Genomic DNA, 12,788 nt, shown 5'->3' with positions numbered 1-12,788 from the left:
AAAATCGTTCCGCCGCCGATGTCTGCACCTCAGCCCCCCTAAATGGATGCCCCACAGTGCAAAACCGGTTTTTCTAAGAGCTTTTCGAATAATTCTTTTGGAAAATATTTAATGTATTTTGAGTAGGCCTAAATGTAGGCCCTAATGTTGATCAAAACAACGCAATTCAGTGAACTGCGTTTTGCTGACGCATTTAAAAGGTTCCATCCCTTCAGACACCCCTTCCATTCTTTTAGCCGAGATTAGCTAGGAGTAAACCACACTGAGGTCCATTTTCTCTCAAAATTTTATTCACAAAGCGAAAAAAAGGCCGAATTACGGTAATTAAGTAGACTGGACCCACGCAAGCTGGCGGAGGCCGGCGCGGCCCGGGTATAGTGGTCACGGAGGGCGTGCATCGGCCAGCCAGCGCCAGCGCCAGCGCCTCCAAGAAAATTAAGGCATTTGCGTTGTGTGATTTTAAAAAGCCCTTAGGTCATTTCTATTTAAAGAAAGAAAAAAGAAGAAAAGAAACTTTGTCCTTTTGCCGTACATAAGCTGTCCGTGCAGGCCTGAACGGTCAAATTTATATCCCTGTGGTACGTGCGATTTAGTGTACCTCTTCGCTGTTGTAATTCACACGGGTTTTTAGTGAAATCTCCGTATATTATTGATGGAGGTAGGTTACAGACAAAAAAATTACACAGACTCACTGCATGAATTGAAAATTTAATCTCTTGGCTAAGTTTAGAAGTAGTAATTGCAGTGCAATTTCATTTCTGTTTGAAAATTCAAACAGAGCTCTGAGAACTGAATAAAAATTAACGATCTGATTTATTGCCCCTCTGGAAAAAGAATGTCGAAATAAGCTAAGATCTCATTTCAAAATGGCGGACGAAGGATTCGGAATGTCTGCCGAAAACAGAAGAGCGGAGCAGGAGAGAGCTGCGCTGAGAAATGAGATTCGAAGAGACTATCAGAGAAAAGTTAATGATCCAAAGGCAAAGGGGATGGTGGTAAGTATAGCCAGGGGTACTCTTTAATACATTTTTAGCCTGTGATTGATGCTTTCCCAAATCACTGATTACGAATTCGATTTTTGCAATACAGTGCAAGTGCAACACTACAGCCTCAGTACACAGGTAGGCCTACAGGATCAGGCGAAGAAATGTTGTATGCCTAGCTACTCGAGGCTATCACAAGTTTCTGCAAGTCTATCACAAGTCATTGAGTCTTAAGCCAATTCAAAAGCTGATCAAATGAGCTGCAAAAGCATTCCTTTGTCGTTTTTAACCCTTACGACAGGCCTTGTGAAGGGACTTTTGACCCGACTTGTCATGACTTGTCACTTGTCATGCTTGTGACTGAAATTGTGAATGAAAGGACTTGTGACGGACTCGAATTGGCTAGAATTACTAGCCTAGGCAACATAAGCTGTGTTTGTTATATTTTTAGATGAGCATTTTGTTTCGTGTACAATCATCTAAAAGGAAAAAATTCAATACACAAACACGAATTGACACCCTGTCTGCCTGTGCATATGGCTGTGACTATGACTATGAGTGTTTTCCCAAGTAGGCCTAAATGCCTCAATATTTTCACTACTAGATTTGACTTTCAGGAGTATCACTTTCATGACTTTCTCATGGCTTACAAACCATACTTCTGCTTTGCAAGCCCGGTAAAATAAGTGATGTCTCGTGTACCTCTGTATATGGAACATCTTACCCAGGAGAGAAAATGCTTTAAGCCTGTGTGTGTTGTGATAAACCCTTCCACTGGTTTGCTTAATAATACTATGACATTTTCAGGCTGTGATCACAATAGGCCTACAGTCTAGGCCTGTAGCAACAACCATGATAGCATGTAAATGAACTAACACGACAAACAATTTACTTGGAGGGTAAAATTAACACTGCTTCACAGTGTGAATTTGCAGAGTTGAACCGTAACTTGAACATTTGAAAGAAATGACTGTTTTAACAGCAACCAACTCCAGCATTAATCTTTCCAATGTCTTTGTCACCGCTTACCGTACATTTTGTCATGTTATGCAAGGCTTGAGACACTTTTATGAATTAAACAATTTTGACATTCTCTTAAAAGACTTTCACATCAGTATTTTCCCCTTGCCAAAGCTTTGCCCTTGTTTTTAATTTACTAATCAAACATGGCCTTTTTTCTGTCCCCATGTTCTTCAGCTGGATCCCGCTGTAGTCCGGTGGAACCACGCCAGACATAGCTCCTACCAGTTCTTCAAAGCTACTCCCAAATCCTCTCTTGTGGGTTTTTTCTGTGGACTTCTACCTCCTTTGGGCTTGATTTACATCTTTGACAGATACAAGGTGAGTAGAGTCCTGTCCAACTTACTCGGCTGTGACTGTTGATAACATGTTCCCCAATGGGAACTGCTAGCCAATGGCCTCCTACTTTTCTCATTGACGTATATGCCATTGCCAGCCATGGCCATGTTATTTTGACAAGTGTATTCACAGCCTTCAACTTCGTTATTCTTCTGACTGACTCTTTCCAACTTTTGTTACTGGTGTCGTTTACAGAAATATGAGAAAAGAATGTTTGCAGAGGGCAAGTGGACAAAACCCAGAGCACTACTGAGAGGATAACTGCCTTCATTTGCTCTTCTAAATCCAGTGGGTGTAAAAGAAGATACCATAACCTCCATTTCCCCTTGATGGATTTGTAACTGCAGATTTGTACAGTGACAAGTTAAACATTCAAAGTATTTCCGGTTTCAGAAATGCAAAGAATAGTGTGCAGTGGAGTGAACCACATTATAATGGCCAGAGATGAAGCTTATTGGCTGTTTACAAAGGATGGTTGTGTTGAAAAATCACACATTTTATTCAAATTCAGTTTTCTGTTGTAAAAGTGAAAGTTATAAGTAATGGATGCTTTCTCCATCCAAGGCCCAAATGTTTCAATAACAGAATGCTTTCATTTTTAACCAAATGCCTTTAGAGAAGTTCACAAAAGTCCACCTGGTTTAATTATAAATACATAACAAAACTGACTGCTTGACTTGCTAGCAGACCAACTAATGTTACAAGGAAATGTTCTAATTTGTTTTGAAAGTGTGAATATTAAAGATTGATTTTTCAGATATGGAAAATTATAGTGTTTATGTGTGATATGGCTGTCATTGTCAGTTGATTATTCCTTGTGGCGCTTCAAAGCAACAAGTGTTTTTTAAAGCCTAATAATTGAGGTACAAATTAAAAGTTTTGGTTTTAATATACAGAATTTATTACAAATGCAAAATAAAAATTCTACCATCAAAACTTGGATAAGTTTGTGAATTGTGTAATTAATTTATACAAATATAAGTTAAGAAAGTGCATAATTTGTATCTCATTGCAACAAAGTAAATTTTTGAGTGATTTAGGTTTAGGTACAATCTCACAGTTGCGTATTAGGTTGGTGAGTGACTGTGCGTAGGTCGAATTACAGGGGCTTGACCCAAGGGCCACAGTGTAACATGAATAATTTTGAAGGTGTTGACAACTAGGTGAAGCTTCATTTTGAAGATGGATGCAAACTAGTGTGAGGAGAAACTGGATAAAGTGCTTTCCTAAATAAAATTTGCAAAATCCACACTGCTGTTAAAAACATGCTTTCTTGTTTACTAAGTATCGTGGAAGAAAAACGTACCCTGGAGAGATACCTCTACATGACACTCTTGATTTCCGCTGCTTGACGGGCGATATGTAAAGACTGGGAACTAGTCTACCTTTCTCTCGGGTCTTGTTATACCGACTGGGGGCGCTGTTCTACTGAATAGTTGTAAATGCGCTCTGAGAATGTGTCCATGATGACAGCCCCTCCCCATCATTACATCTCTCCCCCTCCATTCTAATATTCATCCATATCAAGAAGGTTCACGTTGTTATTATGAGCTGTATCGGTCTCTGCGTTCGCGACGTCTCTTTCCTTCAGTTCCTCAGCGAGGTCGTACCGTCCACACCGCACCAGGGCCCGGCACAACTTCCGCTCCTTGTCGTAGGCTCGAGGGAGCATGCTCCGCCATGTGACCAACATGTCGAACACCTGATGCTCTACCTTTGGTTAAGAAAATTAATTTTGTGTTAACACAAGAAAGCTCAATATTAGTACTCACATCGCACGAGACTTAATACCTGCTGTTTATCGCTGGATAGTGAGCAACAGGTGGGCCCACTACCAACACAAGAATACAAAATCGGGCTTATTAGATGGCAAGGTCCGGGTCAACGGTTTGATTTTGTCATAACATTGATAGGTTCTCTTTTACTATAGAGCTCCATTGTGTGAGTTCCTCATCTGTAATCCCTTTGCACAAATTTTGAGCCAACCACTTTGACGGTCAGGTAATGTTGCAAAACCGATTCTCATTTCTGTCCGCAACCCATAATGGCCATCTTGGTCGAAATTGTTAGTGGGATTGTTTCAAACAAGCTCCCTGTTCGTCACAATTGATTCCGATCGAGTCATCTAGTCTCACCTTGATTGGATTGTTTCGCTTGATGCTCTGTAGCCGGCTTCTCTTTATCCCTAGCACGGTAGCCAAGGATTCCCACTCATTACCCAACTCAGAAGATAACCATCGCAGATTGGTGTTACTCGCCGCACCTGCGTGACCGCCAAACATAAGTTAATCCCGTCAAAAAGAGGAATTCATTACTCAAAATAAACCAGCCAGAACTTCTCTGACATATTTGTGTTAACCGTACTCCCTGTTCTTTCATGTTTTGACTGTTCACTGTCCCTGACATCATGAGAGAAAAAAAGAAAACCATACCTCCAGCGTCAATAGCGGTAGCGCGGTACCGACTCGGCGGTAGTGGAGGCTCTGGCTCAGCCTGGAAAAAGACCAATAAATACGCTTTTCATTCCAAGTGTCTGGAGTTGTCACGAACATTAATCAAGACAAAGACACATCAAACACAACCCCAACTCTTGACACAAAGAAAGCACATGAAAAACAGCAAGCAGCATTAATTGGAGTAACATTGTCTCAAACTATCTAATTAAAATCGTCATCGACAGCAACAGTCGTCACATTTGTATCGAATAACCACAGTAGCTACGGCAGCAACAGTGCGACACCAGTTAAACGCTGTCACCAGCCGCAAACCACTCACACAGCACCAGCAACATGAATCCTCATCATCATTTGGGGAGAGCAACATTCCCATTCAAAGCACTGCCGTCAGCAGCATAATACACTGTCGGTGCAACAGCAGGAACAGGAGCACATGTGAGACTTGTAACTATTGCTTACCTTTGGTAGCAAGACCGATAGTTTACAGATGAGGTCCGGCTCTACCTTCCGCAGGCTCTGGTAGTCCCGTCCAGCCCCATCTACCCCCTCAGGTTTCTTCTTCTCTGCCTTGGTCAGCATGGATGTCCCCGAGCGCTTGCTCTCCTTCTCAGCTGCCTTTGCCTCAGCTTCCCGGAGAAGAACCTTCAGAGAAACCGAGAGGGTTTTCAATCATTTTAAATTGTTTTGGTTCAAATTACAGAGTTGGGTGGTCTTTTAGTCGTTGTTTTCCACTTCTGTTGTGGGTAGTCTCTTTTCAATTCCTGTCGGCAACACTTTGAGGGACAACTAAAGGTAACGAGGCTTCCTTATCGTTGCCTCTGAAATAAATATTTTTAAAAGGAAGAAAAATGCCACATTTTTGAGAAATTAAAGTACTGCTATTTGACCGACCTCTTCGGGATCTTCCATGTCCGTGAGCGTGATGCGTGGCGTGCCGTAAAACTCGGCCACTCCCCGGTACTCGTCCGAGCTGTGATTGCCAAACTTGTTGGTTTCCTCGACCAGGAACTCCACCAAGTTCCTCCGCTGCGAGTGGAAGGTGAACGTGATCTGATCGCGGCCGACGATCTTGATGTTACCGCTGAATCTATTGAGGATGATGGAAAAAGTCATCAGGAAAATACTGTACACCTACTAACAATGATCAGCGAACGGCAAGTGACAGTTGAAGGATGTGGGACAGCTTCGGCAAGGACAGCAATCTTGGATCAAACTTGGTTCAGTTGGTTAACTAGCAAGGTAGGCTTATACAAACTCAGTTTATTCCTAATTATTCAATTCCCTCTGTGTGTCGTTGATGGCATGATGTTTGGCAGCAGAAATGTAACCTACTTAATCGTAATCTCTTGTCCTTCCGTCATGGCCACATCCGCGCTGGGCTCTGGCGGTCCTTCGTAGCCTTCCTGGCTCAGCCGTCTCAGTGCGCTGTCGAGCTGCCTGGCCGGCACACATTGGACCACCACGCGCTGCGGGTCGTCGACTCGGTGATGCAGGATGATGCTGGCGTACTTGATCTGCAGGGCCTTCTCGAAGGTCTGGGCTACGTTCTTGGCCGGATAGCGACCGTCGGAAGTCATGCGAAGGATGAGAAGTCTGGGTGATAAAATTGATTTGAAAATTATTAAATCAATTTAATATGTAGTGTCAACATCGACCTACTTCAGTTCGTTGTTTGCCAACTTTCAATATTTTATTTACAGAAACTGACAATTTTATATTGCTACAATAACGCATGCGTAGACGAAGTTTCCGAGTTATCTGCTTTGCATTTGTAGAGCAACCGATTGACCATATAATCAATCTGACGATGTTTCCTGGTTCTTACTTGTCCACGGGTTTGTCCAGCTCCATTGACACCAGGTCCTTGCGGACTTGCTTAAACTGAGCATTCTCAAACTCGCTCCAGTAACTCCAGTTGGATTGTCGGTACATCAAATGCAGCGTGTCTTCGGCCGGGTCTCCGCCGAAGATACTGCTCTTGGTTCCCCGTATGATCACGGCTCCGTCCGGTGACAGCGGGACCTGTCTCTCCGCCAGCTTATGTTGGGGGGTGCTTGCACTGCCGCCCGGTACTGGGAGCTTGAGCGGGTTGGGCGGGCAGGGGATGGTGACCGTCACGGGCTTCTCGAAGGGTTTATCAGAGGAATGGCTAAGAGTGATGATGGGACTCGCAGTGATGAGATCAGAACAATGACGCATGCGTTCCCTGAGTTCGCTCACTGCCTGCTCTGCCGGTTGTACCTTAAAATATCATAATGACATATTTATCCAGTAGTGAGCCAAGATTTCTGGACAGCTGGTAAAATAACCTTAAATCCCTTGGGTGGTATTGTAGTTAGAGGATTTGGGGTAGTTAGGTTAACGAGGAACCTTTTCAGTAAATTATTTTGGTGAAGAAAGTCGACAGTTACTTGTTATCCCTTGACATGCCATTGGACTAAATAGCAGGGCATAACGTTTTGCCTTGGGGTTTTGCTCATGCGCGTGGAGCACATTACATGCCTAACCTGCAGTGTGACACTCATGAGGCTGCACATTCCGGGAGGGTAGGTGACGTTCATTCGATGATCGCTCGAGGATTTGACCACGCCCCCCTTCTTGGTGATCGTCTGTCTATCCTTGATCAGGCGAGCAATGACGGCGAAGGAACCTAAGTGGGTGGTGCGAACCTCGGCAAAGGGACCCTGAAGAAGACAGAAAAGATGTGCACGATGTTTTCGTTTTGATTGTCACTGTGATTGTCGTTGTGGTTCTGTCATTTCCTTTCCATTATCATTGAAATTAGTCATTTCGTCAACTTGTTTTCATCGTCATTGAATCTCCATCGATTTTTATTTAAGAATGTTGCCGTCTGGTAAGAAAAAAAAGCAAACCTTGTGCTCTGCAAACGAACTGTCCGTAGTCAGCATGGGGATGACCTTCCATTCGTCCTCGTTCCCACCTTTAAACTTCACCGCAAACTCCCTCGTGTTCATCATACGAGTGCTGACACCGTAGGGGACAGCCACTGCGATGGGAGCTTCCAGCTCGTTAGACGATGTGTCCTCGACATGCTCAACGGTCACCACGTGGCTGACCATCTCCTCGCTGTCCCCCACTGCGTCCACGCTCATGTGATTGTTGACCACGCACCGGAAGTCTGGAGTCGAGGTGGTGAAGTACTCCTCCTTATAGCGAAGGATACAGCCGATTTCGTCATCGGTGAAGTCATGATCAGGAAGGTTCAATCTACTCAAGACAAAATAAAAACGAAGTTTTACTTGCATAAGTACGACCTCAAAGAAACACTTCCCGAAATTGTTTTGCACATTACTATCCTTCAAACACATGAAAGAAAACAAAACATTATAAAATACAAGTTTCACTTGTTAGAATCCATTTTTGTTTACATGTGGTAGGGCCATTCCATCACGTTGTCTTTGATGCTTTTTCTTCTCTTAGGTGATTCTAGAGGTTTTGGCGTCTCCGCTTTTCTCTCGTCCGTTCCTTCAGTGTCCTCTTCAAAAACATCTTCCTCTTTGTCTCTATGATCTCCGTTTATGTATTCGTCTTCTCTCTTTGCCTGTAATTCCTCATCTGGAACTGCATTCGCATCTTCTTCAGGTCTAGAGGAGGCATCCTCTTCTGACTGTCTTGCGTCATCATTATCTTCATCATCGTCTTCCTGCTTTTCGCCATCCTCATCACCGGTTATGTCTTCTTCCTCTACCTCATCTGTTTCCAGGCCTGCTCCCGTCTCTGCCTCCCCAAGCTTTTCTTCGATCTCCTCGATCTCTTCTGCGGCGTTTTCTGCAGCGACTGCTGCCTCCGCCGCGGCTGATTCCGCCTCTGCGGCCATCCTGGTGGCTGCCGTCACGTCCAATGCCACCTCAGCCAATAACGCCTTAGCAGCAGAGACCGCGGCCACCGCTCTGGAATGAGCCTTTTTATTATCTGAAGTTAAAAAAGGCGATTTTTGACAGAGATTAGAAAACTGGTTAGTGATTTTCACCCATCAAGCAAAAACAGCTGAGAACCAGCCAGAGACATTGCAAATCATTTGACATTTCAACTGGTAACCTCGTTTCACTATAAGCCACTATTACTCTTTGTTGAGCAAGCTAAGTGGAGTAGACTCCATCTTGCCTGCAGTATCTTGCACACAAGCTTTTCAACGTTACTCCACAATCCGCACAGTACGACAGAGCTAGGGTTCTTCTGACTCCAAATACATCAAACAGAAATTTAAAATTAACGAGCCGACAAAAATTCAGTTTCTTTATTATTGCGCATGCTGTACTGCCAATGCCTGGTTCATCAGGACGAGTTTGTTCCACTCAATCTTACTTTATCAACATAATACATCAAATTCTAAATTCTTGGTGTTTTTCCATGTTTTATCCACAGTGACAGCATTTTAGACGCAAATGAGACCACGGACCATTAAATAGTCCGTGAGGAGACAATCCCAGTTTAATTTGTTGGCAGTGTTCAACATTCTCAAACCTCAAATCGAAGTCTTCCAAAAAGTGTCTATCAAACATGTTGACATATTTTGACTGCGGCATGATGAACAGAGAATTGCCAAAGGTGTGAGATTCACAAGTAAGAGAGGACATAGGTCGTATCCACACTCGTCCGTATCCTGGATTTGAATAACACGGAACTGAAGTGTCATTGTTCAGTGTTGTTCTGCCTAAACTGTTCACACTTTTTAGAAACACTTTTAAACTTTTTAAAGTCTCATAACATTTCTTTCCTTTTGGAAAGAACTGCACATCACCGGATTCCAAAGACACGAGAATTTTAGACCAAATTTAAATAAATTCATGCCGACATGTAAATTTTGGACCAATTCCAAAAATGTTCATAATTTTCAGGCTGCAATTAAAGCCTCATGCATTTTCCTAAAAGACTTCAAAAATTTTTCGTCTGGCCAAAACAAAACATCGACACCAAACACTCGACTTTTCTGAGGGGATCAACACGTCAATTCGCGCGCGCTAATAATTCTACGCTTCGTCTAGAGTCAACATCCTGAACATTTTGCATGAGAAATCGCACAGCCGAGCCGAAAAACAAATACTGTCACCATGACAGCGTGGACTAAACACAAGCAGAACGATATCCAATATTGCCTTGACGAGTAACGTGTCAGTATCTTCAGAACATAAAATGGTCGTCGTGGCAATAATGCCAATTACAGAAAGAAATAGCCGTTACGTCTAAATAATTGCAGTTTCTTATGAACCAAAGCTTCCAAAGTCACTGATACCAGGACCATATACACAACCAAAAGAGGAAATTGATTCTGGAGTGGGCCCCCCTTACACGTTTAAGCCACTCCCTAAGTTATTCCAGAATTTTTCCCGTTTCCTTAATTTAAAAGGCACAACTAAAGGATGTTTGTAATTAACAAATGAAAATGTGTAAAGTGTACTATTTGTAGCTGTTTTAATAACGCAGACAGCTTCAGGATATCGTCAAATGTGAGAATCATGACCGTGGACAACTTTTTACAATCTTTTTGATTGAATTCGTGTAACAACGATCCCAACTTGTTAAGTAAAAAAATTGCGTGTTTTGACATGAACTAAATTCTAAGTTTGTATACCTGACTACGGCAGAGCTTTTGCAGCAGCGCGTTACAGTCCTGGATTGACGGTTCGCCGCGGCTTTTGTGATCTCGTCCCTTGGCGTGAGCCGTCGACTTCAAAGTTCAGTCTCTACTGCTGCTCGTGACTTTGGACAAATGTCTTCGTGATCAAGCAGTGATCCAAAAAGTACAACCCACCGGCAAGCCATCCACAATTGCTCCTCAAATGCAGTCCAATTCGGGTTGATGGATGTTCTCTTCTAATTGCTCCTTGCCTGTTCTTTGCCCCAGCAATAAATGATGCGCGCGTAATGGCTTGCCTTGTGTTTTTTTAGCGTTTATTCTAGGGCTGCGTTGATATTGGTGATATTAACACAATGACAATCCGGGAAGTCTATTTGCTCTGTTTTGTGCCTGCATGGTAACGTCTCAATCGTATCGCGTTAATGCCGAGTATTGCCTTGCCGCGTTGTTAGATTAGCTCATGTATATTGCAGTAAGCCGTTTACCCGACGAGAAGTCAGCCCGACTGTTGACTTGCTATAGACATGGCCAGAGCAAAATTTTGATGTGGATCCAACATGACTCACTTCTAAATGTGCCTGTTTTGTTTGAGGCTTTGAGATCCGGAAACATTCTTTAGTTTTCAGTAAGGTTGATTCAGGAGCGACAACTGAGGTCAAATGGATGTCGACCCTTGCCCTCCCCTTTTCAGAGGCGTGCCCCTCTCAATCTATTTACTGGTCATTTTATTACCTCTTTTGGTCAGAGGGCATCTCAACAATAGGGTTTAAATAGATGAACGCGCCAGAACAAACTTATCTACAGGTTTGGTTGTTGTATTCATTATATTTCCCGGGACAGGAAGAGTCAAAGTAAATCTAAAATAAAGACTTCGAAATTTCTCTTTCTTGATTTTTATGTCATAAATTCTTCACGGGGCCACAGACAGCGATATAACAACGAGTTCTATGTTTGAAAATAAGGATTGTTGCGTTCTCCTATGAAACATAAATTCGCTCATTGCAAACCCACATTACCCAAAAGATGAGATCATCAAGAAAGTTTTATACCGTTGTCTCAAGACCGCTAAGTTTACCTGTGGTTTCTTGTCCCTCCGTCATCGCCTCAGCCTCAGCATTAGTTGATCTGTTCATCCGTGCCTCGAGCGTCTTCTTCAATCCTTGTGCAGCGTCACGGATAGCCTCAATCCCCTCGAAAAGCCGCAGGCTCTGGTCCTCGGTGTCCCTCAGTGTCTCCGTCAGCTCGCCCAACATTCCACGGACGTGAGAGCTTTCGAATTTCCGGAGGTTCTCGATACCTTCAAGGCGCTGTGTCTCCTCGCGTATGGCCTGAATGAAGGAGGAGAAGACGGCGGCCATATTGGTGTCCCCCTGTGTAACCTCGTCGTCTCGGTTCTCCAAATCCACAGAGTAGGCTTCATTCTCAGATGGTTCGTAACCCTCACTGGCATCTTGTTCCAGGAAAGTTCTACTGCCTCTTTCAATGTCACCTCTTTCTGTGTCATCATGTCTTATTGTGGTCTTGATGCTGCATTTATCAGACACCTCACTAAAAGATGCAACCCGACTGGAATAAAGAGAATCACCTCTTGCGCTCCTGTTATCCGCAGCTCCTCTCAGTCCAGATGGAGATTGGGAGATGTCTGAATCCGTTGAGTAAGTCACTGAAGAGGCTTGCTCTTGGAGATTCCCAGACGTGGACCTCCTGCTTACAGAAGCCTCAAGTGACGCTCTCTCCGACACCTCATCGGTGGAGAGGTTTTCTGGTACCGAGGCCTCACTAACAGAATCTCTGGAAGCTACCTTTGAGGCGACAGATGACCTCCTGTCACCATGCGAGTGTTTCAAGGAGACTTGAGAGTCCATGCCCTTCTTTGAATCGATGGACCCCACGGAATTCGCCTGGGAAGGGGTGTTGGTCCCCTTCACAGGGTCGGTCCTTCGACTCGAACTCTTGTCTCCATCGTCGTGTGTATGTCGGCAGCGAGATGATTTAGCTTCCGTAACATCCGCCATTGTTGACTCGTTTGCGTCGGTGTTCAACTAATCGAGGGTAAACGCTGCTTTTTAATTATGCGGTCTGTTCGAGTATTTTGCCGTCAACGAGTAGCTGTTTCAAAGCACTGAGGGTCTGACATACCCTGGGCTGTTGCCATTATCGCAGACTGAAAACCACTCGTCTCCCAGCGACTCAGCTCCTAAACCATTGCTTAACCACTGGGCTATTGAAGGGACCACAGAATTTTCATCACAGATGCCCTCTTCACAAGTCTGCGCGGCATACACGTATTAATAGGGACCGTACAGCGAAACTGCGGTCCAAACAACCCTCCTAATTTTGACAAGGACCGCCGTATCACCACCAGCGCAGTGATCGAAATGATTGACCGGG

The 12,788-nt window shown here is 43.9% G+C and overlaps 2 protein-coding genes across 2 annotated transcripts; one reads left to right on the top strand and one right to left on the bottom strand.

Annotated features, from left to right (window-relative positions):
- Positions 1 to 835: 835 nt before the first annotated feature.
- Positions 836 to 3,109, top strand: LOC110974628 (NADH dehydrogenase [ubiquinone] 1 beta subcomplex subunit 4-like). Its single transcript, XM_022226422.2, has 3 exons — positions 836 to 995; positions 2,181 to 2,324; positions 2,538 to 3,109. The coding sequence occupies exons 1-3, from the start codon at positions 867 to 869 to the stop codon at positions 2,601 to 2,603; spliced, it is 339 nt and encodes a 112-aa protein (XP_022082114.2). The 5' UTR covers positions 836 to 866; the 3' UTR covers positions 2,604 to 3,109.
- On the bottom strand, positions 2,946 to 12,739 carry dthd1 (death domain containing 1). Its single transcript, XM_022226420.2, has 11 exons — positions 11,473 to 12,739; positions 8,188 to 8,731; positions 7,672 to 8,026; positions 7,306 to 7,482; positions 6,624 to 7,039; positions 6,131 to 6,391; positions 5,690 to 5,885; positions 5,258 to 5,440; positions 4,775 to 4,835; positions 4,478 to 4,605; positions 2,946 to 4,056 (listed from the first exon to the last, which is right to left on the bottom strand). Exons 1-11 carry the CDS (start codon positions 12,410 to 12,412, stop codon positions 3,850 to 3,852), a joined length of 3,468 nt encoding a protein of 1,155 aa, XP_022082112.2. The 5' UTR covers positions 12,413 to 12,739; the 3' UTR covers positions 2,946 to 3,849.
- Between the last annotated feature and the right edge of the window lie 49 nt (positions 12,740 to 12,788).

Source organism: Acanthaster planci, linkage group LG15 (assembly GCF_054643075.1).
Source record: "Acanthaster planci isolate LZ-2023a linkage group LG15, COTS_SCS, whole genome shotgun sequence".
NCBI classification, from domain to species: Eukaryota; Metazoa; Echinodermata; class Asteroidea; order Valvatida; family Acanthasteridae; genus Acanthaster; species Acanthaster planci.
The sequence above is the reverse complement of the archived record's forward strand: the minus strand, read 5'-3'. Positions and strand labels throughout refer to the sequence as shown.